The 13,683-nt window shown below is 33.8% G+C and overlaps 1 protein-coding gene across 4 annotated transcripts in view; it reads left to right on the top strand.

Annotated features, from left to right (window-relative positions):
* The window catches only part of Elp1 (elongator complex protein 1), a 117,326-nt gene that overhangs the window by 73,067 nt on the left and 30,576 nt on the right, over nucleotides 1-13,683 (top strand). For all 4 annotated transcript variants that reach the window (XM_089251429.1, XM_089251428.1, XM_089251430.1 and 1 more), the window contains exon 28: nucleotides 8,654-8,715. In XM_089251429.1, the coding sequence (XP_089107555.1) occupies nucleotides 8,654-8,715 (62 nt within the window). The remainder of the gene's footprint in view (nucleotides 1-8,653; nucleotides 8,716-13,683) is intronic.

The following is a 13,683-nucleotide window of genomic DNA, read 5'->3' as shown; positions in this document are numbered from 1 at the left end:
CTAAGAGATTTCTTTCCTGCCGTTTCGCCCACATCTGTGGTAGGCATCATCTGAGGTTATTCGGATCCAAGTCTCCACGGCAAGCAAGAAAGGCTTCGTACATCTACTATCATTGACTTGTTCTCTATATGCACTTATACTTGATCGGCCGCAGAAGAACTGCATTGGTTGGCTTGTGTGGATGTGTCGTTCTTTGATTGGCTGCATGTGGTGTTTAGTACTGATTGGCTTTCGAGGTCATTTCCTCTCTGGCACTTATTGGGGGGGGGCAGATCTCAGCTCTTTGCACAACTGAAGTAACGGGACCCAAGGGGGATGCACCTTCGTCGTCTCCTCCTTTTGATTTATGTTGTGGCGCTTGAATATTTCAATGTTTTCTCTATGAAGACAAGTATGATAGTGCACCTCGGACGATATTACCTCAGTTTTTTCAAATTTAATTTGGTGGTTGGTTTCCCACATATGTTCTGCAATGGCTGAACTTTCCATTTTTCCCAGGCGGCAGCTTCTCTGGTGTTCCTTTATTCTTGTAGCAGTACTTCTTTTTGTTGTTCCTACGTATACTTTTCCACACGAGCATGGAATCCTGCAGACACCTGCCATGCACAGCGGATCTCTGAGGTCTTTTGCCGAGTGTAGCGATTTTGCTAAGTTCCTGGTATGTTTGAAAATGGGCTTGATACTGAACTTTTCTAAAACTTTACCAATTCGATCGGTGACCTTCCGGATGTACAGTAAATATGCTTTGGCTCAGGGTTCCTGATTTCCTTCGTTAGTATTATTGTTTTTTAGGCAAGGTCGTATGGCTCTTTGAATCTCTTTTACTGTATAGTTGTTAGCTTTGAAGGCCTTCTGTAGATGGATCAGTTCTGTGTCGAGATGTTGCTGCTCACAGGTACAGGGGTGGGAACTCTGCGCCAATTGCGCCGCACTGTGCCAAAACTAATATCTTGCGCCATTCTGCTCCAATAGCGTATTTTGGCATTTTTCTGCGCCAAATAGCAAATTTTGCTTCAGTATGCCCGGAATTTCGGAAAGGGCGCCAAAAAATTTTTGTTCCTGCTAGCCACGAAACGTTTCTTTACGAGAAGAGCGTGTTTTATTCCACTATACTTAAGCTATCGGCCCCTGATCGTGGAACTGAAGATGGTTTGCAATGCCTTTCAGCTTTAAAGTGCAAATTCGAGTGTTTCCGTTAAAAAAAAAAAGTCGTCACTGGAAGCAGCAGAAATTACTGTAGTCGATTGTCATTGTGTTAAATCCCGATGTTTCGTGAAAAAAATTTTCATTCCGGGAGTAAAAAGCGCATGTCCGCCGAATTACGAATGTTAGTTTAGAAACTTTGCCGAATAACGAGCGTGAAATCGCTAATGTTGCCGAATAACGAGCGTTAAATCGCTAATGTTGCCAAATAACGAGCGTTAAATCGCCAATGTTGCCGAATAACGAGCGTTAAATCGCCAATGTTGCCGAATAACGAGCGTTAAATCGCCAATTTCGCCAAATAGCGAGTGTCAGATCGCCAATCTCGCCAGATAATGAGTTCTGAATCGCCAAACATCGAGTTGATTCTTCTGAAATTCTCTCCCATTTTGCAAAAATTTCTTTCCAAGTATAAAAAAATTAAAAACTTATAAAATTTTTTTAGCTCATTTGAAGTGCTGCTGTTCAAGGCAGCAAATAGTGTCGTCAGTAAGCAAAAATCATCTTAAATAGACAGGTGCAAAAAATTTTATGACAGCCGCTCTTTCAAATAAGATGTCAAAAGCCTAAAGCACCAAAAACAAAAATCAAGCTGACAAAAAGATGTTTGATAGCAAAAGACATGCTGCAGTTTTATTTTGAAAAGGGTTGAGGGTTAATGAAAATATTCTTGTTAATTTCACTGCTCCCATTTATAAATATCTGCTCCGAATCCCATATTTTGCTGCTCCAAAATTGCTCCAAATCTCGAATTTGCTGCTCCAAAATTGCTCCAAATCTCGAATTTGCTGCTCCAGAACTGCTCCGAATCCTGAATTTTGCTGCTCCAAAGCTGCTCCGAAATAGACTTAGTCACTTCCCACCCCTGCAGATACGGTTAGCATGGTTTACCAGTGTCTTTAGCACACCTCTCTTGTGTCTCAGATGGCGGTTGGAGTTTTTGTGGAGGTACTGGTCTGTATGAGTAGGCTTCCTGAAAACATTGTGCCCTAAGCGGTTGTCAGTTCTGTTCACGAAGTACCGTACATCCCGAAGGTCACCGGATCGGTAAAGTTTCAGGGAAAAAATTTAAAATTCAGTAAAGATTATAAACATGAAAAAAGGACTAACCTGAAGAAAAATAAACTTCCAGCATCATAATAGATGAGAATATGACGATCCAACATCCAAAGTGATATAATAGAGCTATGAATTTATAGAAGCGCTGAGATGCCCCCTTTGCGGTGAACGAGTTCCAGGTGGCACGGGAGAAGTCCAAATCTGGGAAGTACAACAGCCAGTGAATGAGGGAGATGACATAGGAACAGAATTCTTGGCTCGAAGTGGGGAATAACATATCAGAGACAATGATATTCCGGTAGAGTTCTTTCCATTCAGCGAACCATATAAAAATTTGGAGAAGTCCCGTGCGTGAAACATGAAAAAAATCTGAGGAAAAATAAAAACTTTCAGCATCATAGTAGATTAGAATACGACGATCCTGTATCCCTTAAATCTTACAATAATCGGCTTAGATTTCTTGTGTTGGAACTCGGTGTGCACTTTCTAGTACAGTTTATTGTTGAATACCTGAGTTTGTTTTCACTTTTTGAAGTATTTCATCAACATTTTCATTCTCCATTTCAGGAATTCCATGATCTCTACATAATTTTTTTCTGCCTCTCGTTTCAATATCATTCATTCATTGTTTCAGTTATTCAAGTCCAGTCTTCAAATTTTTGTTCTCTAATTTCATTTCCTCGTTTTCCTCTGTTAGATGTACCACTACTAATTTTTTACTAATGTCATCCATATGCCCTGAATTGAATTTGGTTGCCTTTATCACATTTTGTATCTCATTCTCCAGATGTGTCTCTTGATAATTTCTTGTGTTGCTTGATGGTATTTCTTGCTTCAGCTCTATTTTCAGTTCTCTTATCATATTGTCTAATATGATAAGTTACTTAATTAGGACCTTTTCCCCCGCGGTCTATGGGCATGTTACACTATGTCCCGTTTCAGTTGATAGCAATCTTTTCTTTTTTTAGCACAATGGACAAAACAGACAAAAAAAAATTAAACAAACACTTTTCGACCCAAATGGATAAAAGAAACCTTCCATGGGTCGTATTGATACATTATATAAAGAATTTCTGGCAACATACATAGATATATTTTACTACAATTGCTGCATTCAAGTCACACCAACTATATTACCTTAAAATGTTAAACTATAGTCTGATATGTCGAAATACAGATATATTTTCTTACACAACAAAGATATAAACAAATTTTACTCCTTATATCATTTGCAATTTCATTAACTATCAAACGAAACGAACCGCTCCATATCTGCTATTTCCAGTATACGATCTTTTATAGTCTTTTTAAACATATAAAATGATTGCTGTTGTCTAATAATATCATCAAATTCTCTACATATTCTTGGAGCAAGAAAAAATATTGATTTTTTGAAAATTGTTTTTTTAGGTAATGGTATTTGATATAAATATTGTGATCTCATAGTTCTTCTTTGTATATTCACTCTGGGATACCAATCAGGATTTTTATAGATGTATACTAAAACTTTATACAGATAAAGTTGCCGTATATTAAATTGGATCAATGATACTTTATTTTGTGCAGAACTGTTAGTTTGTATAATGTCACGTCGCAAACCGTCATAAATCAATAGTATGGATTGAATTTTTATATGTTCCCCCCCAAACTTGTAGTCCATATAAAATATGTGGGAACACCCATGCAAAAAATACTTCTTTCAAACTTTGGTGTGAGATGATAGCCTTTAATTTATACGTCATTGCTGTGATTGCTCGTAATTTATTAACAACTTGATCAGTATGATCTTTCCATTTTAGGTTAGATGAAATAACGATTCCAAGATATTTATAATGCTGTACTCTTTCAATGTATGAACAGTTACATATAGTATTTGAAAGAAAGTCGTTACATTCATGAAATTTCATTAAATCTGTCTGTGTGCTTAAGTTAGTTAAATTAAAAAGAACCCATTTAGTTTTGCTAGCATTTAGCCTAAGTCGAAGGTTTCGAATTCTTTTATTTATTGCATGGATGTCTTTTTCCAAATTTTTTATCAGTTCTTCAGTTGTTTCAGCGGAGAAAACTAGAACTGTATCATCTGCAAATGAAACAAGTTGACCGGAAATATTGATATTATGAATTTCATTAATGTAAATAGAGAAAAGTATTGGGCCAAGGATCGATCCCTGAGGTACACCTGTATCTATTGCCCTTACCTGACTTATCACATTGCCTACTTTAACTGTCTGTTTCCTATTTGTTATAAAAGATCTGAACCAATCGAGCGGGAGCCCTCTTACTCCAATATTTTTTAGTTTTTCCAATAAGATATCCCAGTTTACTGTATCAAACGCTTTACTGATATCTATAAATACAACTGCTACTTTTTTGTTATTATTAATTTTATTTTGTATATAATCCATTAATCTAATCATAGCCATTTCAGTATTAATTTTTTCCCTGAAACCAAATTGATGATGTGAGTAGTGTAAATAATGGCGTGTAAATAACTATTAAGTTGTCGTTTTACCCATTTCTCTAATAATTTTGACATAATAGATAAAATCGAAATTGGTCTGTAATTGTTCATGTCATCTTTATTACCTTTCTTGTATATAGGCGTAACAATCGACTTTTTTAGTTCATTATAAAATATTCCAGTATCTAGAGATTTATTAATCAGATGAGTTATTAGTGATGGGTGGTGACGATAGATAATTTTAATCATTCTTGGTGTCAGACCATCACTTCCTGCCGGCTTATTAATATTAATTGAGTTAACCAAGCTTTCAGTTTGTGGCAAGTCAATTTCGTGAAGAACAATTGAATTGAGTTGAGAACTTTCGTTGTTTACAAAGTCATTTGTTTGATTGTTTACTTCAGTGTCCCTTACTCGATTTATAAAGTTATCATTAAAATCGTTAGCTAGTTTATTTTGATCATCACAATTGGGTAATTTCATAATTTTTTTGTTGTTTACAAAATGGTTTATAAATTTCCACTGACTTCTTTTATTTGATCCCAAATTGATAAACTTTTCCCTAAAATAATTATCTTTCTGTTTTTTGATTGCTTTCTTTAAATTAGTATTATATTGTTTATATTTGATTTCATAATCATGTCTGAATGGATTTTTACGATGCTTCATATATAGTTTTTCCTTAATATTTATCATTTTAATTAGGTCATCCGTAATCCATTCATTAAGCTTTGCCCTATTTCTATCTTTAACATATTTTTTTTTTATAAATAAGCTTGAATTCAATCTAAGGATGTCAATAAAACGTATATAAGCCTGATTTGTATCGATTTCATCAAACACCCGCATGAAATCAACACCCCTAATAAATCGTTCAAATAATTCATAATTTATCCAAGTTTTTTCTATATAATTTGAATTGTTATCGCTATTATATGGTGAACATTTTCTTATGTAACCAATTAGTAGATGATGATCAGTGATTCCCGCATCATATACGCCCATTTTACACTGAAAATTATTTTTTAGCGAACGGTAAAACACATGGTCAACATCAGTTGAATCAGTAAATCCGATTCTTGTAACACATTTTTCAAATGAAGAAAAACCATTTAAACAGAATAAATTCAAATAGTCATTAATATTTATCTCATTATCATTGAATAGGTTCACATTCATGTCACCCATAATTACCATATCCGAGTTTTTAAATTTGTTCAAATATATTCTAAGTTCATTATCAAATTGTTCAATGGTATAATTATGAGATCTATAAAATAGTGAAAATATAATATTTAAATCACAAATTTTTAATGTTAAAATTTCTGCTGTCTGAAATTGACTAGAGATTGAATTGACTTTTATACCTTCTCTAATGTATATGTAAACCCCTCCTGATTTATTATATTCACGACAATTATAAAAACTATAATAACCTGGGATTGTGTTCATATTCACTTCACATTCCTTAATCCAGATTTCAGTTAGACATATCACATCAAAATCTTCATTAGTATATTTTAAAAATACCATAAAATTATCAAAGTTTTTCCTCATACTCCTTACAGACAATATATTTCAGTGTCGTATTACAAGCTGTTTCATCGGTATTTAGAAACTCTTTTATAGAATTAGGCGAATTCAAGACAGGCACTCTATCGTTGTTCAATTCTATATAGTTTTCAGTCTCCAAGTCAAACATTGTTTACAAGTATTTTTTCCAATTCTTTGGTGTTTCTTATCCTTAATACCGTGGATGTCTCCACCTGTCTTAAAAACACCTTCCCATTTTTAGTCCAGGCAAACTGGTAGTTTTGTGCATACTTGAATTTCCTTACAGCATAAAACAGTTGCTTAATGTGTCGAGTCAAATGTTCGTTGATGTAAATTCTCTGAGGAATAAAATTCTTATTGATGATATCAGTATCTAAGGATGGGTGCTTTTTAACAGCATCAATCCAAGTCGTCTTTGATGATTCCTCCTTGAATCTGACAATAATTGGATTAGGTTTCCCCTTTGTGAATGATGGTACCCTATGTGTTTTCTCAATTTCAGTATCTTGGGTGATGTTGAGCACATCCTTTATGTTGTTCAACATTTCAATTACGTTTTCATTTTTCTCCTCAGGAATACCATTTATTTCGATGTTATTTGCTTTACTCCTATATTCTATATCTGAAAGTGATTCTTTTAGTTCAAATATGTCTCTATGCAGTTGAATATTTTCGTTCTTTAATTGCAAGTTTTCATCACGCAAATGGGTTATTTCATTGGATAAATTTTGCACCTTGTTGTCAACTTCTTTTAATAGTTCCATATGAAACTCTAAGCTTTTAGTAATGTCACCTATATCTTTTTTGTATTCCTTCATGGTATCCTGAATTGAAGCCAGGTTATTTTGGATCATTGCTTTCATCTCTTGCTTGAATTGATCCAAGACATGTTTAACATTTTGATGAGTACCCTCAGACCCCTCACTGGGCTCAACACAATTTTTGCATACATAATTTTTTTTCGTCTCTTTGTTCATTTTGTGGAAAGCAGCTTCAGTTTTCCCTATACAGGTTGGATGGAATAATTTTGAACAGCACTTGCATTTCAGCACCTCATTAATATCATATATCGTGGCAGAGCAAACGTTGCAGTTCATCTTGCAATAATTTTTTTCAAGTGTTTATTTTTTTTAAATATAGATGGCGACTTAATCGTTTGTCATTTAACTTTAGGGTTAAATCCAATTTTATTTATTTCATTTGCATCTTAATTAATGCAGCTAATTGCATAAATGATGTTAATTTTCAATTATTGGCATAGTTAAACATATTCTGCGTTACTCACCGTATTTAGAAATCGAAGAATCGAACAGAAAACAAATTTTTTTTTCAACAGCGTTACACGGGCGTGTTTGTAAACAACAGTGACCGTTGCCTAGTCAACGGTCACTGTTGACTAGGCAATAATAATAATAATCACATAATTTTGTTAGCATGATTTGATTTCAGAATAGTAATGACAGGTAATTTAACCTACTGAGTGGTGATCATTAGCGACTTGATGCTAATGGACAATTGTGTGAAAAATGTCATGTTTTTGCAAAGGGTAAAAATTCATACAATTTTACTTTTATTGCGAAACCCCTTTACCTTTGTTTGAAAAAAACCCTGCATTGTTTTTCAAAAATCTCTTTTTTTTATTTATTTTTGTATGGAATTTTTGGATCTGTGCGAAAATTTCTTATTCAAAAAATTCTTATTCTCCAAGTTGGCAGCCATATATTATTAATATTTTGACAGTGTTATCAAAATGTTAAATTCAGTTGAGAACAATTTTGTGTTATTTCCGTGTTGAAATGGCTGGTATTTGACTGGGATCCTTCAAATTTCCCCAAGCCCAGATAATTTTTTACTCTTCGCATAATTAGTTGTAGTTATAAGTTATAAATAATTGTGATGAAATGAACATTTCATTATACTACTGATAAGTTATGACAGGTGTAAAGCATGTCCCTAACCACATGTCATGCAACCATGTTCTTTTGTATTAAATCTCATGTAAAAGATTATTAATTAAAATTATTATAAAGTGGATTATTTATAATTAATAATGAATGCTGGTGATGTCATGTCAGGCTTAACGTTTTAATTTCTATGAATCTTTATCTCAAGCATCTTGTCATAAATAATATCCAGGTTTAAGTTTTTATCGAAAAAAGTCTTTGTGACCATGTGAAACAAATTATAAAAAATAACTTTCATGACAAACAACTATATTGAGAAGAAAAAGGTGTGAGATTGTAATTTTTCGTTTAAAAAAGATTGTTATAAAGTATAAGTATAAAATTAAACTCCATTTTTTATCCTCAATAATGTGCAATTTTATAGAAATCCATCCTCCCTACTTATAATAGTTTCTCTCTTTATATTTCAAAGGAAAACTGCAGTCTTTTGGTAAACATCAAGATGCTGCTCACTTATTTTTACACTACTGTCATGTAAGTTTTTTAAACACTATCATATACAGTGAAAACTGTATAACGATACTGTCTATAACGATAAACCTGTTTATAATGATATTTTCTTTGGTCCCAGTGGAATTCCTATTTAATAGGAATTAGCGCAAATGCTCAAACTCTCTACAATGATAACCTGTCTATAATAATACTTTTCTAGGTCCCTACAGTATCATTATAGACAGGGACGTTTGACTTGGACAGACTAAAGTTTATAAGTTTATGTATGCAGTGTGCGCAGTAGATGCTCCTTTATCTGAAATAAAAAAGGGATAAACCCCTCATTTGGATATGAGTAAATACAGGGTGTCCTGAAAAAATGGTGAGTTTTTGATATCAAAATACTAATTAATTCAATAAAAACTCATTTGATTGGTTCTAAACTGCAATAAATGTTCTAAAGTGCCCTTCCCTAACTTTTATACAAATAATAAATCAGAAACCACAACAGCGAAATTGTCCAACAAGGTGGTGGAAAAATATAATAGTATGGTTGTCATTCTTTAAATATAGATGTCAAAAATATTTGTCAAATATCACCCAAATAGCTGAACAAAAGCATATATCACCAAAAAAATTAATAATATATAATACACTGCCCATAAAAATATTATGGCTGTCTCATCAAAGTATGGATAGCTTCTCAATTTATCCAAATATGTTTATCATATTTCTTTTTAAACGTGTCAATTGTGTTAGAATTCACAACCCCCAGAGGTAAGCTATTCCATCTATTAACAACCCTATTAGAGAAAAACTTTGTGCGACACTACAACAGAGAATTGTCCCTTACCAATTGATTGTCGCCTTGTCGAAGCAGTTGATTGATGGTGTATTAATAACTCATGGTCCACCCTATCCATCATGTTGAAAATCTTAATCGCTTTGATCATATCCCTCGACACCTGCATTCTTTCAATGTATACATATTGAAGAAATCAAGTTTTTTTTTTCATAGCTCACAAGCCTTGTGTGCCAACAAGAGCATGCGTAGCTCTTCTTTGCACCCCATTCAAACAAGTCTTATGTCCCTCTGTAGGTACAGTCTCCAAAATCTAACAGCATACTCCAGTGTAGAACAAATTAAGCCTTTGAAAAGCAAGGGAAGAATGATTTTAGGAGGACACAAAGAGACCTTTTTAAGAATGAAACTGAGCATTCTATTTGCTTTTTTGACCACCACAGAACAATGTTCAGAAACCTAAGCCGCACGTTCAATTATTCTCACACATCTTATCATATTTCCTCTCGAAGGTTGCATTTAAACTCTGTTAGGAAGAAAAACTTCGGGCAACACAACCATTTAAAATTATGCCTAACTAATCGAAACTGATGCCCTCGGGTCGAATCATTTGAATAAGGGCATAACAGTATTTCATAATCCATTGTATCGATCCCCTTGAAAATCTTAAATACTTCAGTCATGTCTCCATGATGCCTAAAGGTTTCAAAGAACGTGTATTCAGTGAATCAAGTCTCTTCGTATCTTGATACCTGCTAGTGCTCTAGTTGCTCTTCTTTGCACCCGTTCAACCAAGTCTATATCCTTCAGAAGATATATGGTCTCTAAACCTATAGTATACTCTACGTCAGGATGAACTATGCCTGTGCAAAGCGAAATAATGACTCTAGGGCAGACGTCTTAAACCTTTTTGTAGTTGCGAGCACTGCTTGTACCCATTATCAAAAGACGAGCATTCTTATGGCAAGCTTATCATACGAATGCATGAAATCAGGATGAGTTCAATCCTTGAATGCAGTTTGTATAAGGTTTTTAATTGGAACATTGATGAAGTGCTCACGAGAAAATCGGACAAGAGCATCGAGCATTCTGGGTAATTCAGGGGGGCACCATGGTGCACGCGAGCAATGGGTTGAAGATGCCTGCTCTAGAAGAACGTGAACAGATCAAACTGAGCATTCTAGTTACTGTTTTGATCACAAAGTCAAAAGCAAAAGTTTTTTTAGGTATGCAACAACATACTTCATCATGTTCACAGTTTTTTCATCTGCTGCCCTTCTTTTGGGATATTGAGTGGTTATTACAAATCCGCTGAACTATTTAGTTGATTGTTGAGTTGGCCAGCATGTGCTGTTCACCAAACTTTTCATGAAACAGTCCTCTCACTTCTTTAAACGATCTGTTGGTAGAAATAGAATCCTCAATAATGTAACAAAATTGTTCCGGGGAAAACGTTGTATGTCACATGTTCACATACGCTCTTTCAAACATTTTTTGATACTACTACTGATCTCAGTTTGGTATGCCGATTAAGCCACACACATAACATACAGCAGTATCGCATATTAAAGTTTCTCGATCTTGTTTTACTAGAGTGCGTATTTTTTAAATTCATACTAGGGTTTTTTGTGACACTATACTTCTGTAAAGCTGTGAAAGGGTTAAATTGACTTTCTTTATGTAGTTTTGCATAAATCTAATAAAAAATTTAATTTTTTTCATCAGCTGTATGAAAAATTTAGTTTTATTATAGCTATAATATTGTTAGTTTATCAGTCATTTGCAGTCCTTTTCTAAACGTTCCTTGATATGACATGTATATATAGGGATATGCCTTTTGAAAAATTTATTTTTCTGTACAGTAGATTTCACTGTGTTGCATTGGCAAAAAGTCATGATACTAACATAAAACCCAACTTTGCATTATTGATGGCATCGTAGGATCATGTACAAGTTTCTTAGGAATATTTTTCATAGTTTTTGCTTCTTGAATTGCTCCCATCATCTATACGTATTCAACGTGGTATTGTGAGTCCCACTAAAAATTAAATTTTCAAAAAAAACCTAACTTGGAAATGCTTTGCAGCTTGCCATGAGATTGTATATGTAACGATCACGACACATAATACATATAGGATATAATAATAAAAGGTGGTGCTCCAAAAAAAGGAATATACTTCAATGTGATGCTTTTTAAGGCTTAAATTTATTTAAGGTTTTTTTTAGCTACTTTTACATCATAAAAATTTACCAGACAATCAACAGTGTTTCCGATTGGTTCTAACAGGTGCATGTGAAGTGGAATGGTGTTCTTTGTGTAAGATGATGACTGATCAAGCAACGTGTTAGAAAAGTAGTAAATACCTGTTTTATAAAAAAAATGTGTGCATCTTATGATTCCTAAGGGAGAAAAAGAAACCTAGGCGTGCTATCACTGATTCTAAATGTATGTTGTGGGATTTTTAAAATAATACTTCTGGGGGGGGGGGGAGAATTGCAACAATGCAACAAGTCTGAAAAATAAAGATATAATTTTTTTAAAGTAAGTAAATCTTTTTTTTGAAAGAAAATTGGTTTTGACTGAATTATAATGCAGGCCTGCAAAATTCAAGTTATAAAAAATTGTGTCTGAAATCTATTAACTGTTACTGGTGTATTTTTGGCCACTGATTTTAAGTAGAGCAGAATTTTGGATTGTGTGAGTAACCCAGTTTACGAGTGATACAAGCAATGTCATGCAAGACACACAAAAATTTAAAACATTATCGACATATTTTAACTTGATAAATACGAATGCTTCAGATTACGAGCATGTTTGTGGAACGAATCATGCTCGTAAACCAAAGTTCCACTCTTTCACATTTTCTTTTAAAACACTTTTTTCATAGTGTTTGAATAATTGAGTGGCTTTTAGCTAAAAACCAGCATTAAGAAAAGAAAAGAAACATAAATTTTATAACTGTTTAATAAGTAAAATTTGAGTTCTTGAGTAATTAAAAAGGATAAAACTAAGAATTGCAAAAGTAAGTATAACAGTGGAATAGCTAATAGAAATTATGTTAAAAAAATTAAAAGTATTTCTATTTAAAAATTTCTAGTGTGCTAAAAATTGTTAGGTTCATCTTATGGCAAAGATTGCTGTTCTTGTGTAATTGTTTGTCTCTGTTTAGACAGAGGGGAAAATAAAACACTAATCAAAAAAAACAAATGCTGATAGAGGCTCTTAACCAGGAGTCTTTGTCAAGATTTAAAAAGGTTCTGTAAGCTTGGATTGGAAAAAAATGATTCATTATTTTTACATTGCAATACACTGAATAACATTTTGAGAATGTTAGATTTGAGAATCAGATTTTTTAAATTAAAATTAACTGACCGCTTATTAATTAAAATAAATCTTGTTAACTCTTTAACGCCCAGATTGAAAACCTGGGAGGGTCGTGAAAATACCAAGTTTTTTGTGTTGGAAGTGGACTCGTCCAAATTTCGGCCACTCTCCCTCTCCCCACCCTTTCTCCATAAGTTTCTATTCATGCCACCCTTTGCATTGACGTTCACCCTTTCATTTCAATGGATTTTCGGGAGATAATTTATCTATATATATACTGAAAAACACCCCTTTCCTCACAGCATTATCTCTTTGTAAAATGCATTGAGTACCCTTGGTCCATTCTCAAGGAACATTCTAGTACATCAGCTTTTAAAAATCCCATTGATAGGGCGTTGCAGTTGCATTTCCGGTCCCGCCTCTGACAAGAGCTTTCATCTTCTTCCCCATTGGTGACAAAAGCCCACCAAAACATACCCATACCCCCTAGCTGGGCCGACTTGAGGCGGTTACGGGCATTAACCTACTCGTCCGACTTCGGGCGATCTGGGCATTATAGAGTTAATCATTAAGAATGCATATTTTCTTATCACCTGATTTTTCTCTCCCAATTGCTCAAATTTAATTCAGCATTAATGAATAAACTACAAAAATCTGTTTTTATGTGACATGAAAGGTCATTCAGCCCAAATTAGCTTCATAGATTAAAAATTTTTTATGGAGAAAAGTGCTTTTATTCACTTTAATGTGCCCCCCCCCCTCACATTAAAGTGAATGAGTAGTGGCAACTCAGTATCATACATATGGTTCAGACATCTCATTTTACTGGATACACAACCAAAGTGCCATTCAGCAACAACTAAATAAAACAAATTCTATTGAT

This window comes from Pholcus phalangioides, unplaced genomic scaffold, assembly GCF_987345545.1.
Source record: "Pholcus phalangioides strain wild (caught in Gottingen) unplaced genomic scaffold, Ppha-v1.0 ptg000024l_1, whole genome shotgun sequence".
NCBI classification, from domain to species: Eukaryota; Metazoa; Arthropoda; class Arachnida; order Araneae; family Pholcidae; genus Pholcus; species Pholcus phalangioides.
Note: the sequence above shows the minus strand (reverse complement) of the source record. Positions and strands in the feature narration are given on the sequence as shown.